This window comes from Morchella importuna (genome assembly GCF_003444635.1).
Source record: "Morchella importuna strain M04M26 chromosome Unknown Morimp01GS032, whole genome shotgun sequence".
Taxonomy (NCBI): Eukaryota; Fungi; Ascomycota; class Pezizomycetes; order Pezizales; family Morchellaceae; genus Morchella; species Morchella importuna.
Window position 1 is genome coordinate 425,762 of NW_025763429.1, and position 23,811 is coordinate 449,572.

At 43.5% G+C, this 23,811-nt stretch overlaps 6 protein-coding genes across 6 annotated transcripts; 4 read left to right on the forward strand and 2 right to left on the reverse strand.

The window, feature by feature from the left end:
• Positions 1–1,467: 1,467 nt before the first annotated feature.
• On the forward strand, positions 1,468–2,055 carry LAJ45_08908 (uncharacterized protein; the record flags this gene model as incomplete). Its single annotated transcript, XM_046118456.1, has 3 exons — positions 1,468–1,666; positions 1,755–1,970; positions 2,042–2,055. The coding sequence occupies 3 exons, from the start codon at positions 1,468–1,470 to the stop codon at positions 2,053–2,055; spliced, it is 429 nt and encodes a 142-aa protein (XP_045968412.1).
• Positions 2,056–4,625: 2,570 nt separating this feature from the next.
• Positions 4,626–5,300, forward strand: LAJ45_08909 (uncharacterized protein; the record flags this gene model as incomplete). Its single annotated transcript, XM_046118457.1, has 1 exon — positions 4,626–5,300. One exon carries the CDS (start codon positions 4,626–4,628, stop codon positions 5,298–5,300), a length of 675 nt encoding a protein of 224 aa, XP_045968413.1.
• Positions 5,301–6,231: 931 nt separating this feature from the next.
• Positions 6,232–8,924, forward strand: LAJ45_08910 (uncharacterized protein; the record flags this gene model as incomplete). Its single annotated transcript, XM_046118458.1, has 4 exons — positions 6,232–7,357; positions 7,431–8,529; positions 8,596–8,797; positions 8,856–8,924. 4 exons carry the CDS (start codon positions 6,232–6,234, stop codon positions 8,922–8,924), a joined length of 2,496 nt encoding a protein of 831 aa, XP_045968414.1.
• A 4,987-nt stretch (positions 8,925–13,911) lies between these two features.
• LAJ45_08911 (uncharacterized protein) lies at positions 13,912–14,841 on the reverse strand (the record flags this gene model as incomplete). Its single annotated transcript, XM_046118459.1, has 1 exon — positions 13,912–14,841. One exon carries the CDS (start codon positions 14,839–14,841, stop codon positions 13,912–13,914), a length of 930 nt encoding a protein of 309 aa, XP_045968415.1.
• A 1,888-nt stretch (positions 14,842–16,729) lies between these two features.
• LAJ45_08912 (uncharacterized protein) lies at positions 16,730–18,217 on the reverse strand (the record flags this gene model as incomplete). The annotated part of the gene is made up of 1 exon (XM_046118460.1): positions 16,730–18,217. One exon carries the CDS (start codon positions 18,215–18,217, stop codon positions 16,730–16,732), a length of 1,488 nt encoding a protein of 495 aa, XP_045968416.1.
• Positions 18,218–21,644: 3,427 nt separating this feature from the next.
• On the forward strand, positions 21,645–23,008 carry LAJ45_08913 (uncharacterized protein; the record flags this gene model as incomplete). The annotated part of the gene is made up of 2 exons (XM_046118461.1): positions 21,645–21,772; positions 21,823–23,008. 2 exons carry the CDS (start codon positions 21,645–21,647, stop codon positions 23,006–23,008), a joined length of 1,314 nt encoding a protein of 437 aa, XP_045968417.1.
• Positions 23,009–23,811: the final 803 nt, after the last annotated feature.

Below are 23,811 nucleotides of genomic sequence, written 5' to 3' on the forward strand. Positions count from 1 at the left end.
TATGTATGCGCAGTTAGGGCACTGCAGCATTTATTTCTTTGAATCTTTGAAAAAAAAGTCTTAGATAGGACCATTTACACTTAGGTCTATGTTGAATTGGCTTTAGTAGTGAGGAGTATACGCATAATGGAAAGTAAATAGTAAAAGCCATAGTTTTAATAAAATAAAACGATTTCTTTAGGCTTACCTTGGTTGTGGTTCTCCGCTTTTCTGGACGTAGGTTCATAACAGACTATGCCATGTGATTGATATGTAGTTCATGAAGTAGGAGGAACATGAAGCTCCTTGAATATAGAAATATTATTGTGAGTATAAAAGTAGTTATTGTCAGGCTAGCAAAGCTCGTTGTCTTAAGAGCTTTAGCTCGCGGCCAACCACACGTCATGAAGATTAAAGTAGAGTTCTGTACAAAATTTTGCCTTTGTCCATGCCATGAAACCTGGACGAAGATGTGCATACATGCATACTTTTACTCCATCACCGCTGTACTCAACTGAAAAAGAATACAACCATCGTTTTTGCTTCTTGAGTAGCTAGTATCTGTACTCGTAAGATCGAGCTAGCGATATGTATGCTCCGTCCACTATATGCTATCGCCGTTTCTATATACATAGAGCTTCTGCAGTCGTGAATTTGTCTCTACAGAAGTATATGTATGCTTAATTAACGCTCAACCAAAAAGATTGACGTTGTTTAATTTCCCTTGGTTGTCTATTCCCCGGTTCCCCGAGTCGTAGTGACTATAACTCTCGTTTAAAGTGTCATACTTCGGTTTCTAGTCAGTGAATCCCTCGACAAGTGTGTGCCTTGACAAGTAAACGCATTGACACCAAGGGCCAAACTAAGTATTTCATTAACTCAACGGTGACAAGACTACACCCCAGCGTAAACATATCTGATAAACTTCCCCCTCTCACGTAAAGAAGAGAAATAAAATTCCTCTTCGATTATCTGCGTAGTTACTGAGTATCGTGTTAGTAATCTCATATGCAAACCAGTCAATGTCATGAGAATTTCATCCTCATTAGCCACGCTATGAGGATATTAATCAAAACTACTTACAAGATGTCTAAGAACCATATCTAAATTTGGTTATTGCCAATAGATTACCAAGGTTCTTGTATCTCTTCATCACCACAGGTCGCAGAATGTCATCTGTAATGAGTTTGGTGGGGTAATCATGAGGGCCGACATCGACGCACTGAACCCTCGTCAACACCTTTGATCCTCGCGTTACCATAAAAGAATCAGATACACAATGCGTGACCAAATGATTAGGAAGGAAAATTTGACAGTCGCACATTCCGCCCACTTAAATTTTCCGTCCCTCGCCATCCATATCTTCTTCGCTCATCCCTTCATCATCCTTTCCCCACCTCCTATCATCCCTTCATCACTGTATAAATCATAAACCCTCTACGTCTTTCGTTCAACTCAAAATTTCTACACCCATATACCTCCACACCAATGGCCGACCAAACCCCCAATTCTGCGCCCCAGAGGCCTCGCACAGGCTTCGTGATGAACTCCATGGTCGTGATGACCGTAACCAGTGTTTCATCGGCGGTTCTCTCCTCCCTTCTTGGAATCGATTCGCCCAACGCCAGAACATTTGTCTCTGTTCAAACAGACGGCAATATTGCGTTTGAGACCAACTTGCGTCATCGTAAGTTATATACATCCTCTTTTTCTTCCTCCTTTTTTTTTTTTTTTCGTTGGTGGTTTTGTTGTCTCTGACCTTGGTGCTTGAATAGAGCCCTTGCCTGCTGGGGTGCCAACCCCCAGCACCGTTTTTGATTTCAATACGGTCCTCGTAAGTGATCTCCAAGCTTCGAGTGATGCTCGTCGCGCGGTGGCATTGGCTAGAGAGCAAAGTCGGGCCGCGGCTGCTGCTCGCGCTGAGACACCCGCTACGGAACAAAATCCGGGCCCGGCTCCCCAGGCTGAGCCGGAAGTTGATCAGACCGATGGTAGGTGTAGACTTTTCTCTTGAGTTACTGTGTTAAGGACTGGGGACTAACTGGATATATTGTGTGTTCAGCGTCCGGCGTCTGATCGTCTCCGTGTGGAATTGTCTGTGTATGATACGCTCATGATTATGATATCATACGAGTTATCACTACAGAAATATTGTAAGCTGGAATTCCTATAAGTTTGCACAAGACCAGAAAGAGCGATGTTTCTAAGAGGGTAAGCTTCTTTAGCTCGGCGGGAATAATATCATCGTTAGGTTCGTAAGAGTTCTGGGTATATATAAAATAAAAGAAATAAATAAAAAAAAAGAACGAAAGAGGGAAAGGAAAAGGTAGGCTGCTTCATTAAATCATTAAGCCATAGTTGAATATCTAGGTAATAATTGTTAACTACGCGTTTAGTGTGTGTGTGCGTGCCTAGCTGTCTATAGGATACATGTGCCATGGCCAGAGACGACGGTGTAGGACATCTCCCGCACTTGTGAATTACATGACACAATCTGGTGATAACAACATCACATTTCAACAGAGCAAGCAATAATATGGAGTTTTCCGGATTGTGAGATGCGTAAAAAGAAAAAGTGAAGAGAAAAGAGAGGTAAGTTCTATTCTATCCAATTGGCATCAAAATCATTCCCTAACATCGTACGTGTATTTAGAGTGTCCGTTCATACTCTTACTGTGAAGGTTTAGCTACCAATGGCATCGTTGCGCATGATCGTGTTTGGGAGTGCAGGGTTTTCTTCTGTTTGTCGGTTTCTAACGACATGTCAATATCAGAGATTGGTCTTTGTCTACTATAGCTATGAATCCGTGTCTCAAATACTGAAAAAATCGCAATTAAACAAGTTACATCTGTCCTTAAGTACATGTGTCTTTGTTTCTATCTGGATCATTTAGCTCTAGAACCGAAAACCTTATCTCGTTTGCTGATGTGGAAGCTTTGCGTTGACATACAATGTACCTCGTAATAAGCCCAATAAACATACTCACAAAAGCATACTTACATATAGTTTCTCGTGTTTCGATTCTCTCTCACGTAGCCTGATTAATCGATTGGGTAAATTTTCACTCTTCACTCGAGCAGCTCGTGGTCCAGAAGAAGTGGCTTTAATTGGTCGAATCATGGGATCTCCGATGTATTAATGCTCGTCGTGAGGCTGGGGCTTGCTGGGCAAAGAAATAATCTTGTGCGCATATGCGTTAGGAGCCTCCAGCACTCTGAGTGGGTTTCTAGAATAATCGCGCGAGTAAACCTGACCTATTAGTACGGTGCCGTCATTCTTTTCGATTATGTGCTAGCATTCTAGCTACGCTAAGGCCAGGTTTCTATGCGCGGGTAGGCGATCCCGCACGAATCAAGGCCTGGTCAGACTTGCGTCCACATGTACACCACAGCCAACACCACGAAATAATCCTTTATCACCCTGAAAACATCTCCAAGTATGCCATTCTTCAGGTACGGCACCCTTGGCTCTCTAATTTGCTGTTTGCTTCAACGGCCGCCTCGTGGCCGTGCCAGCGGAAGAAGAAATATTATTGAACTGGCTAATCGTATGACGCATGAAATTTAACTAGTCTGTTTAAAACACTCATCAATTTCGAGGTAGGGTTATCTTCTTTTGCTCCTGGCATAGTTTTTCTAACGAGGCACGTTTTAGGTGACTGTCGAACTTAAGGACGGCATGATATTCCGGGGAATTCTCGCTTCTATCGATAGCTACTTCAACGTGACTCTTAAAGGCATCACAATCGTCAATGCGGCCAGGAATGAAGCAGTTTTGGTAGTGTTGCATCCACTCTGATTATTTTACGGTCATATGGCTAAAAGAAGACCATTAGTATGCATTAAACAGCATCTTTCTTCGCGGTAACAGCCTGAGATATATCCACTTGCCTGCGGATGCGGTGGATACGGTTGCCTTGCAGGATGCGACAAGAGTGGGTATGTTGATCAAGATCTTGAGATCAAAGTTTAAATAAAACAAGCTTTGATTGTTTAACTAATGACCATGGTTTTTAGAACAATGCGATGATGTCAACGCTTGATAGATACCATGGATGGTAATGCTGCAGATACCTGTATCGATACCGTGGATCTGGTCATTCTATGGCCGGGCTCTCAACTGAATATATACGAGACCCAAAATGGCTGAATGATATAAAATGAATTGTATTAACTTGTCCCCCTTAGTTAAATTCTCTAGGTGCCGCTGGTCTTTTAGATAAGAGTATACATACAATTGGACGTACATACAATGAGAGGAAATCAAGATCAAAATCATAAATCTTAAGCAATGAAATAAGATTGCCCCATCAGAATTCGCAATAGCCTTCCTCTCCCACAGTGCCGGTGTCTACAAACATTCTATCTATACCAATCTGTAACTAACGTAAGCTTTAATTGACGATGATTCCTTAGTTTTGCCCGCCTAGTTCTACATACGACAGCGCTGTGAGTTTGATTGGAATTCCCTGATCCAAACACCATCAGCAATTAATCTATTTATTCAGAAAAGCTCTAGAGACTAACATATCGAAGTAAAAAAGAGTAAAATGGCGCTATATGGTCTGTCAGACCACTATCGGGCTCGTTTAGCCTGTCCCACGGATGTTACCCCTGCCTCACGATGGCCTCCCGCGCACCCCACGATGCCCTATGTTCGCCAAATCAAAATCCAAAATGACGCCGAGGAACGTTTCGACGCTAGAGACTTCGATCTTTGTCTCGCTATGTACCACGAACTTTGTTTCCTTTCCAAACCGACGGCCAAGCTACAATTCAACATTGGCCAACTTCACCTCCGTGAGGGGAGTTTGCGGGAAAGTGTTTCTTGGTTTGAAAGCGCTATTAGAATAGATCCATTCCTGGCAGTTGCTTACTTCCAGGCTGGATCAATTTACATTCGCCTTGGAAGGTTCGAGGAGGCTCGTAAAGCATACATTCGGTGCTATGATGTGGCCTTGCGTCGTGGCAGCGTCTTGAGTGCTGGAGACGGTACCGGAGATATCGACTATCACCAGATCGGGCTCAAGTATCGACTTTGCTGCAGTGACATTCAGCAAAATCAGAGGTTGTCTGAGTGTTGGATAAACACGAGTCTGGCTATGACTCGGCCAGAAACGAGTTGTGCGCCAGTAAATCTTGACAAGGAGGGAAAGCTTGTGATTGTCCCTGAGGGACTAATTTTTAGGGTGCCGGAGGAGATTGCAAAGCTGGCTAGAAGAATGAAGGCAGCCGAAACAGCGGAGTGGAGATTCAGAGACGAAGCCAGAGTGGTGGCAGAGGTTCCACGTGATTCAGGAAGGATGGGGGCTTGGGGCTAAAATGTATCAACTCATGTGTGGAATCAGTTTTCGCCATTCGAAATTGAATACCCGGAATGGGAAGTAGGACTTCAGACTAGCAAGCTTCATTGTACACATGTGCTTCTCTATTGTCTTTTGCAGTTGCTTTTCGTGATAAAGGTTGAGTACTCCTTTGAGCGTATGTATATGTCAATTTCATGGACACATGGTGTAATAGCAAAAGTCTTTGTAGATTACTTATTTAGATATCCTATATACATTACCTTTACATATACTGTGAATTCAATGATATATATATTCACTTTGCCTCCATGTGCTAATGAACCGACAGAATTCGATGCGCTTAAGTCCAATAGGAAGTAATCACAAACGAACGAGCGCCATGGTTTTAGAGACTTACGCGTATTCACATGCTTGTACATGTATATATGATGTAGTTTTAAATAATTTAATTAAGTATATGTAATAAAATGTGTGTGTGTTCTATTTGATTCGGTGAATGTGGTCCCTTAAGTAGATAGCCTTGAGAACAGATCGAGATACATGTACATATGACATAGAGACCACTATAGCTCCCCCTATTTATTCACCCCCTTCACCCTTGGTTATTCATCTATAACTTCAATCCACACCCTTCGCCCCTCAGATCTCTCAGCTTAAGATATTTCATTAAAATCACAACGATTTAAAAACACTCCCCAACGAGTATTAGGACTGATCAAAAGAGACGCAACCTCTGTTTCTCTTTCCAGCTAGACTAAAGTCCTTTCTGATTCTAATCAGATCCAATTGTCAAACACAATTGTTCCAGGAATCCAAATTCTGCGAAGGTATTAAACCCATTTCACCAAGTAGAGCCCCAAGTTTAATAGCTAAGAATTTAGACTGTTTAACCTTCTAGTTAAATATTTCTAACAATTCCAAACTACTTTTATCATACAACCCCACAATGTCACTGTCATTATTTCATCAGCATGCAAAGACGAAAAGGCATTGGGCACAACAAAATCCCGATAAGTTACTAGAAATTCTCAACAAAACCGAATGGGTATCTTATCCAGCTGTCGACTGGATGACGAGGTTTTCTGAAATTATGAGCTCTGATAATCAAAGCACCGAAGGGAAGACTAGGAAGGTGATAGGGCGTAGGGCGCTTAACCGAATAGGGGCGATGACCAAGAAACAGAAAGAAGATTCTATGTTGGCTGCCTGGGACCTACGCAGTGCCTGTTGTGAATGGGGGGCTATTAAGCTAAAGGAACTCTCCGGACGCCGGAACTTTGAGGCAGACACGCACCTCGACTTGTCAAAAACTATCACAGCATTCATGAAACGCCTTCCAAAGGGCCCTGAGTTGGACACAATGAAATCATGGGAAGAGGACTACAAGGCTGCATATGAATCAGCCCTCTACAACGAAGGAACCTCCACAATTTGGGCTTTCCTGGTAGATTCCAGGGAATATGGCCTTCCTCGATCTTGGTTAGAGGAGTTTCACCAATTTTGTCTTCGCTGGCCGTGGGAGCTAGAAGTTTCCGACGCGGTTGGAGAACTGAGAAATGCGATACAAGCCGCCTTGTTAGAGGCTAAGGCCATTGCGAAGAAACCACTGGTTCATAACTTCGACTCCCTCAGATTTTCCATCCTGTGCATGTCGCTCGATCAATTTGATGCAATATTTCAACTCAAGCTCTACATGCAAGACTCTCTAGATTCTGCGGGAGTTTTCGAGAAATTCACAGAGAAAGACGTGGAAACATTCGCAGACTTCGAAGTTTCAATTCGTCAAATTGACTTCGGAGGTGTAATGCCGGCGATCGGCCGCTGGATTCGATATGCTCGTATTGCTATCGACCTAGATCGCTACTGCACCGGATATGCATGGGACTTTATTACATTCTGTGCACATATGACTACCGCCGATAACTTCGTCTGGATATGGGACGTGAATGAAAACTTTGATCAACATAGGCTTGACAGAAAGATATCTCTTGCTAAGTCTTTCATGTTTGAGCTCAAAAGGCTTATTAATCAAAGATTTCCCACCGGATACGATTCACATCATGCTAATCAAGGTAAGAGAGGTTTTTCCTGCTATATATTCATGGATATGTCATAACGGAAAGGTTTTGAGCTAACTTTGAACAGGCTCAACCAAGGGGGCAACGACTACAGATATAGGAAAAGACGACGATTCAGATGGTTGGCAGCATGAGCTCAATATGCTAAAGCGAAAACCGTTCTTTGTTGAAGGAGATCTGTTGAAGACAGTCTCTTCCAAGGCAGGGATGGGTAAGGATATAAAGACAACGTTCAAATTATTTGGACAGATTTTCAAAGGATGGGTCGATGATATGTCCCAAGTACTATGCGTGTACGAGGACAAGAGCTCAAAAGTATTTTCAAAAGCCATTTTTGACGGGAAGCTGGGCCCGTTCGAAATTAAGGTCCACAAACCGCTACATTTTGTACTTCTACGATTTGCAGCGTTTCTTTACGAAGAAGATGTCGAGCTCCCGTTAGGACTAAAAGATCGGCTTAGGGATATGACGGTAAAATATACAAACAAAATAACGGAAACATCCGAGAGTGTATCTGACTACCTTAAAAAGGAGGATGCAGATATTCTCGTTATCCCCCAAAAAATCAAAATCCCCCCAGTACGCGTTACGTGGTTCAAAACACTCTCGGACCTCATATCTAGAGCGGTAGAATTGGAATCGGAAAGCGATGATCTTGTGGCAGCCCACACCGAGGCGCCAACTGAACCCGCCACGCTAAAGACCAAAACTGAAAACCCCAAGAGCGATATCTCAACAACAGCCCACACCGAGACAACCCAACCAGAGAAACATAGCCGATCCGCAAAATCTGAGTGCGACAAATCAATCACAGATCAAGTGGACAAATCTGAAAAAGATCAATCGCATCAAGACGGAGAATCAAAGGGATCAAATATTTCGAGAGGTTCGCATGAATTACATGTAGACCAGCTGGAAACACCGGAGATTAGGCCAATCATAGATCACACCGATCATGTTCTCAGCGATCATACCTCTCTTGATGAGTGTAACTTATCAGTGTTAGTCTTGAATCAATCATACATTAATAACCCTACTGGATGCAATGTACCCACTGGGGTAGCGACAGATAGAGATCCACCACCAAACGTTTCTACCGGGCCTAATGCAGCAATACCACCTGCCAATGTAGGCAACGCTATCCAGAGCATCGTGGATTATAGCAGGTATTAAAGAACTATTCCTATTAACGTCATCTTTATTCAACGACCAGAACACTAACTTGCTTTTAGAAATACATCTGGTGATATTCATACATTGCATGAAGAGATTTATAGTCTCAGGGCATTGGTTACTCTGTTGATAGACGGAGACGCCAGGTCACGAAGGATCCTCATGGAGAGGGGTCACTCGGCGGTTCCATTTGCTCAAATGAGAACGGATCCAACTTTAGACCGGTCCTCTATATTCTCCCAAACAGGGAGTCAGTACGCTGTAGGTTTATATTATTGACCGTTCCTTGAAAGAAATATGTTAACAAAGGTTACCACAGGCGACTCTTATAGCGCCTCCAGCGCCGGATGGGACTTTAGGAATCACTGACGCAGAGTTTTACTCGTAGTTTCTTTTCTTTTTTTTATTACTCGATGCCAGTAAGATTAGACGCAGGTTGATTCAGTTGGGGTTTTATGGGTACCTAATACGAGGAACCTGTGGGAATGAGCTGTTACGGAATGTGTTAGGTATGATATTAGATTGAGCAGAGTTAGATGCATTGTTTACCAACTGTATAAAGGCGCACAGCCTTCTCGCAGTTTCTATTAAAACCACGGGAAGGCGTCGTTTGTTAGGATAGAGTTTACCACGGTCTTGTTTTTAATATGTAGAATAAGGGTTCTATTTACTCTATTCCCATCCTTGCCTACAAGGTGGCTTTGTTAAAGTGAACTGTACAATATCTCCACACACCTAACTTGCGTGCTATTCCAAAGTCGATTGATATAAGACCATTACCAAAACATCATAGAATTTATTTCAGTGAGTGATTTCATCAAAACAACCAGTTTTTTTTAACAATAACAGCGTCCAATAACCTTCACAAAGATAGCATCAAACATGCTGTAACCTGTCAAAAAACAGGTTTTCCTTAACTGAAACTTCAATAAAAGCATGATGTTTGGGGGCTTTAAACCACGGGGGATAGTCTCTAATATATACCATCCTCCTAGAATCTGCTCCACTATGACCCCTCCACCCGCACCACATGTTTAGGGTCCTCAAATGGCACCTTGAAACCATTAACTGCATTTTATCAACTACAAATAACTCCCATAGGAGAATTTGGGGAGTGAAAAATAATTCCAGATTGCTATTCTATATGAGAACACATGTACAGTTAATCGGCTTGTCTTCAGGCAGGTTCTACTCAATTTTCGCTGCTATACAATAATACATTAAAACTGTAACACCCAAGCTTTGCCTCTTTCAGGGTACTCAGTTTTATTCGTTACATATCTAGGCGTTATCCACTATTTTCAAATCGTGAAGGGGAGCCCGCGGATTCGTTAGATTTTATATTACATCCTACCCTAGCACATTACCACAAATAACTCTGGTTGAGAAATATATAGAACTGTAAGGTCTATGAATACTACTTGTACTCCGCTCCTGACCTTTAAGTAGTTCTACTTTCGGAAGCTTGACTCACCTATGAAATCCGCAATAACGACCTCACAACGGGAAGGTTCTTGGCAAAGACAGGTCCAGGACGTACATGTATTCAGAAGTTCGAATCTGCCATGTAGCAGACTTTTCTAACTATATCTAGTAACCCATCACACACAGAATTTCAGAGAGCGAGTATTCCGGAGTTGGTTGAGTCCGTTATCTGTCATGAAGGATGAAGTCATGGGTGGTCACTCGGTCATGGCCATCACTCGGTCATCGTCAAGCACTCGCATGAAGTTCTTGGCAAGGTAATAATTATTTTAGGTTAGCGTATCATAAGTGGTAGAGTGCGGGAAGAGACATGGATCGTAGCCAAAGGTTATTTGGGAGGCTAACCTAGTTTGTAGAACTACTTTCCACTCTCCACAAGTGTACAAATGTATCAATGATTGTTTTGTGGGGCTTGATGGCATGCTGCTGTCGATGTCGCATCAATGGCTTGTGCGACTGGTTGGATCGGGCCCCCGTACACAAGTAAAAGTGGATATACGGCGGTACTTCCTGTCTGTCTTGACAGATTTAAAAGGGAGCCAACTTGGGAGTAATGCTCTCCTTCTTACGGGTCTAATAATGTGTTCTGGAGGAGATAATATATAGACGTATGTTTAACCAGAGCTTTTGATAACATTCTGTTACTACATATAATACCTTCCGGGAAACACACACGAAACTGTATCTGCCTAAGACTTACGGGGCAAAAGAAGGCAATATAGATAAGCTGAGGGTAGCAGAGGCAGAAAACTAGTTTAAAGAATTCAAGATGATAGAATTAAACCTCTTATTCTTCCCAACCACGTAATCACTACATAAGTATTAGATTCCCTCCAACTGCTCACTCGTCATGCTCGTTGTCGGGGCGGGGGGCTATCCAATATGCCCCCAAGCCAATGCACCAAAATGTTGGTGAAGTGGTAAATACTTTCCTGTTATTGCTTTCAAAAAGGTAAAATTGAGCTCCGCGCTCTTATTTTACCTTTTATCGTCGTCAGAAAACCCACCCCAGTCCACCTCAACAGCCCACAGCCCTCTACCCCCGGCAAAACCTGCTGTATAGACTTATCCTCGAGTATATTACTGCACACCCGTCCTTGACCACACGGTATCAATCACTTGAATCGATCGTGTCTAGCTCAATAACACCTCTACCCTTTGCTCTGTGGTAGATGTTGGCGCTATTACTCTGAGTACAAGGCTATGAAGCAGGTGATATTTTGTTCCGTTGGAGGAAAAAGTGGTGCCTTGAGGAAAATTGGGTGGGTCTACCCTCCCACAAAGCACCTGACAACTTGACCTCGTCACGGCAGCCTCTACCCAATCAAGGCCCGTCTGCCTCACATACTGCTTGAAGAACATGCACTCATGTTAGCTAGCCGAAACGCCAATTACCCAGATGAAATTTTTAACGTTGGAAGAGAGCTCACCAGGATACCTTTGAGAGACTACCCTCATACAAAACACCTGGGGTTTGGTTCAACGCAGGAAGAATGTTCGTTCCTTGAGCAAAGCCGGAGCAGACCACCAATAGACTGGATGTTTTTTGCGCCGACCCCAGCGATATTTTCAACTGCTCCGTCACCAGTGAAGGATGGACGGCCTTGCCTACAGCTATGAAGCCGTCGGCGAGACCACGTGAGACACAACGTCGAGTGTAGCGCTACGAAAGCCTAGTCCGTTGGAGGAGTAATAGTTTCTTGGGGAAATTGTGGTGGAAGAACCCTCTTATAAAATACCTGACGATGAGAAAGGTCAACTCATCACTTTTCAGGTTAGTATTAATACAGTAGCTCGTTGCTCAGGGCGGTTATCACGTACCCGGACCTTCCTTGAATACGACGAGATTAGTAAGTTTAATGCCCTAGTCGGACTATATGCCGTGGGGTGGGCGGAGGTATTTTGTCAATTGACCCTCCGACAAAACACCTGGAATATATGTAAAGGAAATTTTGCGCGGCTGTATCGAACTAAGCCGGAGAAAGAGACCCGTGCCCTAAGTACTTTTAGCGTTAACGCCAGCCCAACATCCAACCGCTCTGCTTCCATGCGACTGGTGAATGATGGCTGCTCCCGGATCCCCCTGTGACTCGTCCCAGATCTTGATATTCTCGATATTTTGAAGAGAGACGGGACCGTATCTATGATAGTACCTTAATCAGCTATTGTTGCAAAAAACAAAGAATTCAAAAATAAGCAAATATTACTTCGGTAGGTTGTGTATTCGATTCCCTACAGCCTCAAGGATCTTCCCAACTCGGTTGATATTCCTGCGGGGAACATGATCCCTAGAAATGAACTCCACGGCGGAATGAAAATTGTCTTATGTTCTGGGCCGGCACCACCAAAAAGATGGGTGGATCTGTGGAATTGATATGAGGTTAGTTTATTGTCTAGTCCTATTATAAGATCATATGAAATAAAGAAAATGGCTTGAAGAATGGTGTAATGACTGAAACTTGGTGTGAAATTACCTTATGAAGGTTTCGAAAAGCAACTACCCTGTGCCCATGTCTCCGTCCTCCCTATCTAAAATTCATGAAGAAACATCAGTAATTCGTAAATATATATTTTGACGTCTGAGATGAATCATATATACCTGATGGTATTCAATTAAACCCATAAAAGAGTCAGGGACTCTTAGTCACTGGTACTAAGTATGTAGATATGGCCGGAACTTGAGAAGCACAGTAGATGTGGATTCTCAATTAGCTTCCGAGCGGGCCCGAGATCACATATAGTAGGTGAAGGCCTAAGCGGCAACAGCCAGCGGATAACGTTGGGAATTGTGGGATGCATGTTTGCAATGTAGATGTTGTTGCTAGATCCTTCGGTGAGTAGCGAACTTCTCGTAGGGAGTAGTATAAGACTATGAGGGGATGTAACTAGAGTATGTCGGTAGCCTGGGACACATGAAACCGCCGAGCGTGGCCAGCTGTACACTTGGCTAAAATGCCAAGTCAGAAGAGATACAGAGAACGCACGGAGCTAGAAGTATACCTCTTTACCGGGGAATGTGATCTATAACTGCACTCCCTCCGGGGTATATTGCATATGGTGACCTATATGCGTGTGTGTCGAAACATCATCTTTATCCTCTGTAGATCGCCAGCTTTCCGGCAAATCATTTTGACGGCCAACATTTCTTGTACACAACTAGTTATATGTATATTTGTTTGATAAAACTAAGTATATGACAGTTCATGATGTTTGAATTAGTTGATAACTTTGAGTCCTAATAATGTAGCTTTAAATCGTGAATCAAGAGTTATTTAACCAAGAGGAAGCCTCAGGTCTTGTTGAGGTCTCCAACATCAAGATTCCGTTCTCGCCAATGATCAATCTAAGCTAAAAAGCATACGTATAACTCATGAATTATCACTCGGATATCAGGTATGGTGTTGCAATCGTTACATAATGTGTAGCAGGGATATATATACAAGAGCTCTACGACGCTAACCTTTTCGAGAACAGTAATAATCACTCCACCAGTGAGGGAAACAAGGGTTTCGAAGAAAGACAATAAGTACAATTGTTCCGTGAGTTTAAAGCAAGATAATCTTCTGAACATGAACGTTTCCTACTCCACATGTCCCGCCTTAAGCATAAAAAGATGTCCTAATTTTAAAAAAATTATGTAGTCGACTTCCAACCTGCAATTAGTACGAGCTAAACATAAAGTCCAAACGCTCTATACCCTTTATTATAAAGCTTAAGAAAAGAAAGAGAGAGAGAAAAGTGAAGGGGTACGGAAGGGGATCCATCTACTTTGTGCGAAATACGTTTAACTTAGAATTTCTAGTATCATGGTTGCTGTCCTCTTGCATGTCCCCCGAAAGTTCCTGCCCCTTCTCCACCCCAGCCCAGGTACTAGGTACTATCCTCTAAATTTAAACACTATCACACGCAATCTCGTCCTCATCAATGATGACTTGCAAAGCCCCCTCATTGACATATTCATCTATGATGATGGAAGAAATTCCCGCCGCTTCCATTATCAACTCGTCAATTCGTCTCTCTAAACTCTGGTGTTGCTCGCGCACCCAGTCCGCTAGACCATCTCCATAATCGCCATCACCGGGTTCAGATGTGTCATGATGAAGACCGCAAAATTCATCGCAATTTTTACCAGTATAATCATCCTCATCCTCACTCCCGTCGCTCTCGCCGCTGCCTTCTTCTCCCGCCCCATCCTGCTTCTTCTTAGTTTCTTCGATTCTAAATTTCTCCATTATCTCGGCATTCTTATCATGATATTTATCATTATGCAAGCCCTCAACGTCCAAGATTATTCTCTCGTTTTGGGTAGAAAACACTTCTAAAGCCCTGATAGCGTCCTCAATACTTTCATAGATCACCATTGACCCGGAATCACCTATCGGAACATAGCTTATCTCGTTTGTCTCGTCCCAGAATCCATGATCCCTAATGAATACTTGAATTATTTGACCGCCGATTTCCATATCTGCAGCCGAAAATTCGACGAGGGAGGGGATGCCATCTATGGCTTCAAAAGGCATAGATATGTAACTATGAGCCGTGAGATTGATAAAAACAGGAACACCACAAAATCTTGCTGGGATAAGGTAATGATCGCCTCCGGGGATTGTATGCTCTAGATCTTCGCCGATAGACATTTCAGAATCACTATCGCTTTCACACGTCACCACCCATGCGTTCGATGAAGGAGACTCGGGGATAGGTCCAGTATTCTCAGAAATAGGCCTCTCAAGGGCCTTCAAATCAATCTGGTGCTTGGTCTCGAGATTGTGAGCGTGCTTCTGAGTGTGAAGCATTGGTTGTTGTTCAGTGATCGACATTTTTGTTATATTCGGATGGCGAGATGAAATAACTTGAATTCGGGGGTGGGTGGGTTTTAAATTTCCTACGTGCGAGACACTAGAGCAATAGTATATCGGTTAGGAATTTGTTGACGGTTTAAATTTGAGGGTGAGTAGCGGAAATATTACCAAGAACGTCAGAGAAACAAGAGATAAAGGTGGATCAATTGGTTAACTGAGGATATGTTATTTCGGGATAGTAACAAAGGAGTCCGAGCAGGAAAATGGTATTAAGAGTTGATCTTGGTATAACTTGTAGAAATCAAGATTTTTTTTTTTTTTGTTTAATTCATTAATTGCATTGTAGAAATCAAGAGATATATATGAAGCAGTAAAGAAAGGGACCACAAATATCTTATGAGTATGGTGAGTGGTAATTAACGATTATAGAAAGGGAGAAAGATTTCGATTCAGGATCTAGATAGATATGGGTGAAGGTACGGATGAGTGTAAAAAATAAACCTATTGACGATGTTTTCTTTTAGTGGAGAGGCAAGCTGGAGAATAGCTAAGGGAAGAAAGGTGGGTGGATAAGACAGGCACGTTACTTTACGAAGGCCAATGACGTGAGCAGTAGCCTCAATTGAAGCGTGTGTAACTTACATCTAAAGTATCGTAAATGGTTTAGATATATGTCGGTTCTCGTTAGCATTGATATGTACAGCGCCATGCCATAAGTCATGGGAAGGCGCGAGGTCGCAACGCCTGAACACAAAATGTTTCACCACCACCGATGGCGCCCAGAGACCATGTACCCCGCCAGACAGCTAGGAGGGAATGACCAGCCTCCCTGCTGTGGCAAAAAACCGGAGACTTACAACTCTGGTTGGAGGAGAATAGGGTAGATGTTCTGGAGGACTGGCTTGCCTATTCCATCCCATTGAACATGTTTGGATACACCTTAAGAAGCTTTACCATCAACAGTACCCCCATTTGGCATATGGTACTAGATCACCTTAAGTGTTAAAGCCCCTCGTGGAGGAAGGTCTAATTCATTGCTGGGAACTGTTACCTGATGATTTATTTGGTAGCTAGTTGAGAGCATGCCTAGGAGAATAGAGCTGTTATAAAGGCAAGGGGTTGGTACACAAGATATTAAATGTCAAATTATTTTTATTTAGCTACTATTTAACAACTGTACAAAAAATCAGCTCTCCAAAAGATCAATTGTGGTTACTGGGTGGGTAGTCGTGGTGGCCCGGGAGGTTGCTACGCCGCGCCTTCCCATGATTTATGGCCTAGAACTATACCTACTAATATATACGTACTGGATCAAGCCATCCCGTAGATATTTTTGAAGGTTTGTAGGCGTTAAAATGTGGTCCGTAGATCCCCCATGAGGTGTCTATAGAGTTTTAGTGGGTTGTTTCTATGCGAGATCTGTAATTTATCTTCAGAATATCAAAGGGATGGCTTCCACTAGACCTATATCAAGCACTTGACCGGGGGTACAAGTGTCCGCGATTAAAAAGAACGTACAATGCTTATAACCAAAAAAGCAAAAACGAAGATATATATATCCATCTAATAGGAATTGGAATATAATCTCTCTAAATATACATCGCTACGGCTGTCGAGCATCTATGATCATGATGCATATATCGAGGAGCTCTGTATATAAATTTCACATAACTGTTAGAAAGACGTGAAGGTTGCGGATGAAAGAATGCCATTTTTGTTATTATTACTCGTTCTAACATCAACTAATAGGTAGCAAAATAACATTTATCTCTGCCCATTCTACTAGGCCTTTTACTTATGCCGTTCTCAGATCTCGTAAAGGAGTACGAACATGTACCTAGTGTCCTCGATTTCCGAAGACTAATACACTGCACATGTATTCAATCAACAACAAGCCTGGTATTTCTCAAATATCATCAACCTCCATGTGGTCAATGTCGGATGCGTCCGCCTTGTCCTGCTCGACATTCTGCTTGACATCTTCCTCGACATTTTCCTCGTCAAGCTGGTCCGCATTCCTCTTGAGATTCCGCCTAGGACCCTGCTGAATATCCTGGTCATTGTTTTGGTCGACAGTCTGACCAAAGCCATTCTCTCCTACTTGTCCGACAATCACCTTGATAGAATGTTGAAAGAGCTTTTTGACCATTTTGAAACCTTGATCGACAGAATCTGCGGTCTCTTTGATCCTAATAGCCTCCTTAGTCGTGCCAATCTCCTTGACAGTATCCTCAATAAATTTGTCTATTGTAACTAAGATTGGACTCCTGTCGGTCTGTTCGACTTCGGGAACGGAGGCTTTGGGAATGGTAACTTCGGGCATGGTAATCTTGGATATGACGGCTTCGGATATGGCAGCTTCTGGAATTGCCACTTCGGACACGGAATCTGTCGGAATTACACTCTCTTCCTCTTTTGTGCGGTATAGCACCTCGGCCTGCAGATTTTCTTCGTCCATAATCTTCAGGATCTTTTCCCATTCATATTGACAACTAATCCTCCCAACGCGAAAGTTGATAAAATCCCCTTTCAAAATAACTTTGACTCTGTAGATCCTTTTAAACCCATCCACCCTATGCTTTACGTAGAGTAAGTGGACGAAATCGAGGAATCTCGGAGGATCTCGGTAATAGATGTAGACGTAGTCCAGACGCTCTGCGTTACAGTAATCCATATGACTAGTTGCGAATCTGTAGATACTATCTGCAGGTCGGGACCCCTCATCGGAATTCTCAGGAGACGACTCACGGCTACCAACTGCCTTATCACCAAAATTTCTTTTCCTATTGGGCACGATAGGATTGGTGATAGGCGCAGGTCTTTTCCCTTCACGGACGCTCATAAATTCATCCTCCTCCTCTTCTGAGCTGGTGGAAGGCTCACGACGCTTAGCGAAGCTCCCATTTGCTTCGTCTTCCTCATCACTATCTTCACGCCGGATATGCATTCCACGTCTCCAATTTCGGATGCCCCTAGGATTATACCAATTAAAACCATCTTCGCTATCACTATAGACAGCTTTTGAACTGACAGAGCTCAGTTCTCCAGAACTGAGAGAGCTAAGCTCTGGAGAACTGACACTGCTCAGTTCCGGAGAGGTGACAGGGCTAAGCCCCGGAGAATCGACAGAGCTCTCTTCTGGAGAACTCGTAGGCTGTCTAGGAGGGTCTGACAGATCCTGGTCCAAAACCTCCAAGGGAATATCCTCGGAACCCCGCATGTTTTTTTCATTGGGAGCCATATTTTGGGTGAACGTCGAAAGATCTTCGAACAACAGGTGTGCATGACGCGGTGAGGGGGACCACGGGAAGTATAAGAATTTATCATCAGTCTGATCGACGTGTCCAGCGGGTCTCTTATTAAAGGATGTGTCTTTATGGTCGGGGAACGTCATGTTTTACTGATGCGTTGGCCTTTTTGAGTGTTGTCAACGTCTGTCAACGGCTTCTTGGAGCTTCGGTGCGACTTAAGGATCGAGGGCAAAGAATAGGATTAGATGGATATACGCACCAATGTCACCACTGGTAGTTGGACCATGTAAGTCTTTATTGGCGGAATCTTCATGAGACAATATATCCATTTGATCATTATCCAAGCCATCAGTGTCCCTGATAACATTATATTTGTCTTTGAGGTCAGCTTTACATCTGTTGTGCATGTGACTGTAGATTCTGACGTTAAGGATGCCCTTCAAAGCTTTCATTAATGTACGTTTCGGGATTGAATAAAGCCTTATATCCAGATGCGTGGATGCCTTTCCAGCTAACGGCAAACTTCGAATGAGATGTATTCTTGTAATCAATCTTCACGCGTCTACGACGTGGCGACTCATCACCATCGTCTTCCGGGAAGCCATGAGTGGAGTGGATGCTCGCGCCCTAGTCTCTAAATGGAAATGAGTCCCTATTAAACGCTTTGTAAAGCAGGATTTCTCTACCCAATAAACCATTGCAAGTTGACCCAAGAAACCTTTTCATTAAAGAATCTTGGGAGGATGTTGTTCGCGGCGAGCGCAAGGCGGAGGGCCCTTAAGCTCGCTGTGGCACGAACCTCAAATACTTTTCTATAGTGAGTTCTCGTGAAGCACGCTTGTGCTTAATTTTTGAAAACAAATGCTATCTTCGCAGGTATTTCGAGGGGTCGAGTAAGCAATGATACCGAAGTGTCGGACATCGTTGATCATGAGACTGCGTGCGTTGACTGGGTTGCCGTAAGTTTTTAACAGTCCCCTCCGAGATTCTAGAATACAGGTAGAGGGTGAAGAGTCCCCTAAATATCTCTTCGAACGTTGACTGACGACGGGTGTTGACGACCGCAGGGTCAGGATTATGAGGATTAAAAAAAAACCGTTCTCATAGGCAACCTTGAGCCTAAGCCACCGGCTAAGTGAAAGAATGGCGCCTTTAAAGACATCATTCACGCTGCTAACATATGAAAAAAATCGAGTCAGCTTTAATAGCATTTTGAACACTGTAATGAGGGTAGCGATCCTACATCGAATATTCTCTATGAAATCGTCAACATTCCCCGATTCAGCAGATCAATATGTCATTCTCGCAAAGGTATGGATATATACGTCGACCCATCTCTCCCATGCGGGGCTACGTTTCGCCGGGCCTTCGGGGGCAATGTGGTTGGAATCAAGGTTAATATAGGTCATCAACAGCTGGATGAAATCGTGCCATTCGGTAGGATTCGGATTGTTTTCGTGTATACCGTCGGTATGTTAATTGAGGACGAACTGATACAACATATGGACATGATGTCTCTTGAGAAAATTAGAGGCTGGCATCCGGAGTATTTCCATGATTACTCGACGTCTTACGTTCCGATGGACCAAAGTGATATTATGGGATACAGGTTGTAATAATGAGCGGATGGTATGTATAAAGTCACCTGTCTCCTAGGATCTTGTGGTTAATGACTAACGATATGTCTACAGAATAATCTTGATGATGCTTCAGCTTTTAACACCTGATATATGTACTTATATGCTCAAATTATTACTTATTCCGGCATGCAGCTAGTACTACGTACATGTAGTTCATAGTTGCAAAGTGCGCATGCTGCTTACCTTAATTCAGTACAGCAGCCTATGTTCTCCCGGGTCAATAGACTGACGAAAGTGGGTTGCCGCTCGCGCGTTCTGTGTTTACATATATCATTTCTTCGGTGTATTACAGGGAGATTTCTTCTTGGTCTCTGCTTTTTCAATGAGTGTTAACAGCAGTACGAACCCCCAAAGAAAACCTAATTTAAACGCCCAGAAGCTTGATCATAGGTTCTTTTCTCTTTAGTACTAGCTCGGAAGCTAGCTGAGTTCCTTTAGTTCAACTGGTAGTGCGTGTGTGGTATTTTGTTCCATCTCGATCTCGGTAACTACATGTACATATTAAAAAGAAATCCTATCATTGTCAGTGGTGGGGTCCGCCGCGTCTATTTACAGCTTGGATCCTGTTAAATTCTATTCTAATACGAGTGTATATCTTACTTTATGACCTTGAAAAGACTCCTCTTGATTGGTTAATATATTTATGTTGATTATAGAAAGCAAAGTATCGGTGAAGATCAGGGGTGAGCCGGTCGGGTTGTATTTGGGTGTGAGATATACATTTATCTACATTCAATTTGTTTTTTATTCTCGCCGACTGGGGACTGGAAGCTGTGGAACAGTATCGGAACGCATAATTCGCAATCGGGGAGTTTAAGCAAACATCCTTTCTTTATTCATCATACAACGAGTCAATACTAATCATTCAACTCTAGATCTGTTAGGAATTTGATCGGGTACTGAGATATACATTCCCTTGGCCATGTGTACTCAGTGGAAAAGAGTGTTATTTGATGTCCTTTACTCCCGGTCTGTTGGCCATGGGGTAAGATCAACCACCAATTGATCACATGTACTCTGAGATGATGGCACGATCCCTTTATATGTGCTAAATATTATTATATAGCGGTCTTTACAGTTGAGGCAACAAGTTTCTCGCAGGGTCGTAAATAGCACCTGTAATTTGGGATCCAGGATAAGGCCTCGATCAATCAGAGGCGGGGGAATTAATGTCTTGTACACTATATACAACCCCACGTGGCCATCCCTACTGTTTTTTCCCTACATTTCATAAAGTGGTTCCATTGATGAAAGGTAAGACACTGGTACACTGCTAGCTACTAAAATGCCTAATGCATTTCCTCTGTTTATTTCTATGGTCACCCACCCACATCTCGTATCCCCTTGCTTACTTCTTTTCATCCACTAGAGTCGAGCATTATTCGAGAACTTACCATGCACACTTCTTTCGACACAAGTTACCACCAAATTTAAGGGTGGTGTTAGCTCATGAGGAGTTCGTTATCTATGGTACCGTAAGGAATCATATTAATCGGTATAACATAAATAGGAATACCAAAAACCCCCAGCCCCCTGGATAGCTCGACTATGAAGATTAGGCGCTGACTTGTTGAGAAATAGTTCAACAGCTATTTTACCAGGTACAAGGGAAAGACTAGGAGTAGAGTTCTTAGAAGAGGATCCACTGCAGGATTCGTTCCGTCCAATAGCAAATAGGCCGGCGAGGAGACTTTTAAGGATTTGCAAACCTTGTGACACCTTACATCCATTTTATTCCGCGTGATATTGTATGACGCAGAAATGCGTGCAGTCTTTAAGCTTATTCCTTGGCTCCCGTTGCCTGGGATTTACACCCACCGATGCCGAGTGCAAGTGATGAGGCCCCAGGTTAAATCACTTTTACAGGAGCCCCCCGGCACAACCGCAACACCTCAACGTCAGGTCATCATCATTCATCAGATACGTCAAGATGCATCCCGAACATTCAAACCCAACCCCAGAACATGTTCAGTCTACTGATCCCCCTGTAAACTGGTTCCATGAGGCTGCTCAATGGATGCTTATCGACAACAATGGTGACATCAAATTTGAGATGATGTATATACCCTTTGCTCCATCGGCCCCGTTTCATTGCTAACCTACCACAGCCCAGATTCACCAGAAGAGGATGAGAAGTTGAAAGCTGAGGCCGGGACTGACTCCGTCTTGGAGACACCAGATGGACTGGAAAATACTGCTCTATCTGCCTCCAATCATAGCAGGATCACAATGCATCACGATTTCGGGCCGGCGCAAGCGAAGATCAAGCGGGAAGATTTAGGATCCTTATCCCGAGGAGAGGAAACGAGATTCATGGAACCTCGCCCTGGATGGACTGCTCAAACACCAGTCAGGCTGGATAGTATTTTGGGTCCCAATACTAGGAATCAGCGCCCCGGGGTCTCCGCGTATACTCAACCTGGCAACGCTTTTTCCTCCCCGGAGCAGAATTATAACTTGTCTCAGGGGGTATTTCAATATCCACAGCACGCCCCGTTTCCTATAGAACTCTCCACACACAGGCCTCAAGATATGGATCATCCTCAACCCCAATCGACAGCCGCGGTCTTTCTCAGACGACTCAACTCTGTTGATAGGATCAGTCCTGACCATACCCATCCTATCCTACCTTCTGTTCCTATCCAAGGATATACTGGGGCGTATTATCCTCTTCAACCTACACACTGGCCACCAAAGATGACCGTTGACTATATTCCGGGGTATCCTCCGTCACCTTATCTCAGGGAAGGCCTCCCTAACTGGCATTTTGAAACCGATCAGTTCAATAAGTCCTTCAGGGCATTAGGCGATCCCATTCTTCACGTTGATAGCATTCTCAGCAGAAACTCCCGTATCGAGAAGAACAACCTCTGGAAGACCAAGCCCCCAGTGGCTCTTGGCTCTGCCTTATACGCACTATCTTACGTGGAATCTCAGCAGCCGGCACACCACCACCAAAGGTCACGCTACCAAGGCGGCTTCTTTCATCAAGGCCCCTATCACCAAGGATACCAACAGCAACAAGGTTTACAGCAGCAACCTTTCAAACGACCCGTATTCAGGCAACCTTTGTCCCCTCCGCAGAAAACACTCGGACGTCTCCCACTTTTTGGTCAACGTGTGTCACACGATCAACAAAATCATTTCTTGACACTCGAGAATTCAACGCTAAAGGCCAGTAGCTGGTCAAGGAAAAAGAAGGGAGGATTAAGCCTTCTAGATGCCCGTATGGCAAGGCAGAGGGAGGGGTATAGAAGGAGCTTGAGAGTCGGGGGCATCCAAAGTGATAACTAGGCTCATGGTGGAAAAACACATCTGCCATGTGCAGATGATAAGATTTCAACAAAGATTTCCCAGATTTCGGGGGCAAGGGGAAGATAAAACAGGGATACCTTTGAGATAGATAACGCCATAATAATAAAGTCTGTATGGGTCAAGTCAGATTTTTAGTGCGTCCTGGCGGCTTAAGGTGGAAGTTCCATATTTTTATACACGGCATCAAGGTAGATCATGTATTTTAGCTGTAAAGCAATGTGGCTTGTGGTTACACTAATCTACCTGAAGAATCCAAATGGGATATGCTCGATATAGAGTACCGGTCTTGCTCACTGGATGAAGGAGACTGAAATTCTTGGGGCTAATATTAAGAGACTACTTTCATGCTTCAGGGTTATCTAGTATATCAGTATATATATCTAGCATCCCCGGCCCCAAATCGTGCTCCCTAGGAAGCTCCATCTCCCGTACAAATAAGAGAGCTAGCAGCTACATATAGTGATCTACTCCACTCAAGAGCCTACGCGCTTATCGTAAGAAGTGTTTTAGTTGATATTTATTCCTCTGCACTGCAATGTGAGGGTCGGGGGCCATGGCGCCATGAGGGCTCTTTAATTTCGACCCTCTTGTTGGTTCGCTGTCTCTGAGCGCCATAGCAGACTTCTACACAAGCATCTCTGAAGAACAGTCAACTTGCAAATTTCCCTGGTAGGATAGAACGTCTGATGAGATAGCCTATACATGGCCGTTGTAAGATCAGAGTTACATGTAGTCTCGTACCATCCGGTTGGGTGCTTGCAGCGAGCCTAGACCAGAGTATG